Genomic DNA, 2,320 nt, shown 5'->3' with positions numbered 1-2,320 from the left:
AAACTCTAGTGATTATTTAAAACATTTCTTTTAGATATTACCAAGTCCCTCTTGGTGACAGAGTTGGGCTCTTCCAGGACGCCGGAGACTGTAAGGATTGTTCTTTCTAATATGGAGAAGCTTCTTTGCATCCCCATTCATGGGTAAGCTCTTTTCATTTGTCCCCAAAGTGCCAGATAGTTTAACATTTTAAGGAAAGAATTTTCTTTAGAAATGACATTTTTTATTAATAGACATGGAAAAGTGCCATAATTTTAATTTTGTAATGTCATTTTGAAAACTTACTTGAAAATAATTTCAAACTTAAAATTTGCAGAAATAAAATAATACACACACACAAAAACCTACACTAGTATGCCCTTTAGCCAGATTCACCTATTAACATTTTACCCCATTTATTTATCATCTTCTGTGTGTGTGTGTATGTTTATACACACCTTTCTTTCCCTGAACTATTTTAGGGTAAATTACGTCATGGCTCTTTACATCTAACTACTTGAGTTTATTTCCTGAGAGGAGGGATATTCTTTTCAGTAACCACCATGCAGTACTGACAGCATAGATTTACTTTTTCTCTAATCTGCCATCCATGGTCACTTTCATCAGTTGCCCTCATAACGTCCTTTGTAGCATTTTCCTTCATCCAGAGCAAGACCCAGCCTCCCTCTAGGCGATACATGTAGCTGCCGCGTGTCCTTAGCCGCCTTTGATCGGGAGTACGGGGAGTACGCCCACAGCCTAGGAAATTGCCACTCACTCTGAGTTTTCAAATCATTTGCATAGAGGTATGCAAGGTAGACTCATAATTTACTTCTGGTTTCTCTGTATCAGTAATTATTTCTCCTTTGTCACTTCTTATTTTGTATATTTGTGCTTCCTTTTTTAAATTTTGATGAAATTACTTAGAGGTTCGTTTAAGAATCAGAGTTTTGATTTATTTATTATTCTGATCTATTTTTCTCCTCTCTACCTTATTATTTTCATCCTACTTTCTTTTGACTCATTGTGTTCTTTTCTNCTCTGTCACACTACCTTCTGGCCCTGCCATTGGCCGAGCCTGGTATTTTCGCCATTGAGCAGAAAACACGTTTATGGGTGCGACTAAATAAATATAGTTCCTCTCAATAAAAAGGTACACAGCTAAGAGATAAAAGGTCATAATAATGATTATTGGGACAATTCAATATTGAATGAAGGAAAACTAGAAAAGTGAAAGTAGGAAAGGAAAGCTGACAACCTCAGGCACCGCTCCCGGCACTCGCATGAGATTTATCGCATGTTGTGTTTTAGGAAGGCGTGAAGACGCAGGACTGTGGTGGGCGATGTGCCTGCTCATGCACTTGTTCAGTGCTGTGTTAGTTTCCTGTTGCTGCAGAGCACATCACCCTACAACTTAGCAGCTCTAGACAACAGGTATTTATTACCTCAGCTTTCTAGGGTCAGGAATCGGGGGGCAGCGTAGCTGCGTGGTCTGGCCAGGGCCTCAGAAACCTGTAACCATCTGGCATCCAGGCCTGCAGCCACCTCAGGCCTCCCCTGGGCCTGCAGGCCCACTCACTCCCTTCGGTGACTGTGGGCGACGTCAGTCCTCCTGGGTTGTCTGCTGGCAGCTTCCCTGCCCCTCACCATGTGGGCCTGTCCACAGAGCAGCTCCTAACATGGTGGCTGGCGTCCCCCAGCGCGAGAGAGGGAAGTGGAGGGAGGGAGAAACAGACTGAATTATGTGAAACCACAGCACTGTTTTGTGAACGAGGCTTCAGAGTTGCACACGGTCACTTCTGCTCCGTTCTGTTGATTAGAAACGAGTCATGAAGTTCAGATTCACACTCAGGGCGACGGGTACTGGGCTCTACGTCTTGGGAGAGGAGTAGGAGAGAATTGGTGGACGTGTTTTTAAAGCGCCACATTTCCTTACTAAGTTCTCACCTGCAGCCAGCGCCCTGGTCAGGGGTGTGCGTGCACGCGAGTGCCGGGGCTTAGCCTGGAGCTGCGTGTGGAGTTTGGATTCTGTTGCTTTTCACATGACTTCACTCCGAGGGAAAGAAAGCTTTCTCACTCTTATCAGCCTGAAGGAGAAAGGGGCGACAGTAGAAAAGTGTGGCGTGCAGACTTCTGTTGTGTTTTGTAGTAGAGTCGGTAGCCAAGGAAGTGGTCAGGTTTGGAAATGGTTGAAAGCAGTGGAAAGAGTTGGCGCTGATCGCTCTTGCTTTTAGTTTCATTGGCGAGGAATCCGTGGCAGCCGGGGAGCAAAGTGTCCTGACCGACAACCCTACGTGGATCATCGACCCCATCGATGGGACAACTAACTTTGTACACAGGT

General features: G+C 44.7%; 1 protein-coding gene across 1 annotated transcript in view; it reads left to right on the top strand.

Annotated features, from left to right (window-relative positions):
* IMPA1 (inositol monophosphatase 1) overlaps positions 1–2,320 on the top strand; it is a 20,846-nt gene that overhangs the window by 7,484 nt on the left and 11,042 nt on the right. Inside the window, exons 3-5 of the mRNA XM_019651939.1 lie at positions 631–725; positions 1,303–1,413; positions 2,214–2,318. Coding sequence (XP_019507484.1) covers positions 631–725; positions 1,303–1,413; positions 2,214–2,318 — 311 coding nt within the window. The remainder of the gene's footprint in view (positions 1–630; positions 726–1,302; positions 1,414–2,213; positions 2,319–2,320) is intronic.

The sequence above is a fragment of the Hipposideros armiger genome, unplaced genomic scaffold (genome assembly GCF_001890085.2).
Source record: "Hipposideros armiger isolate ML-2016 unplaced genomic scaffold, ASM189008v1 scaffold_170, whole genome shotgun sequence".
Classification (NCBI taxonomy): Eukaryota; Metazoa; Chordata; class Mammalia; order Chiroptera; family Hipposideridae; genus Hipposideros; species Hipposideros armiger.
This window is presented reverse-complemented; position numbering and strand designations above follow the sequence as displayed.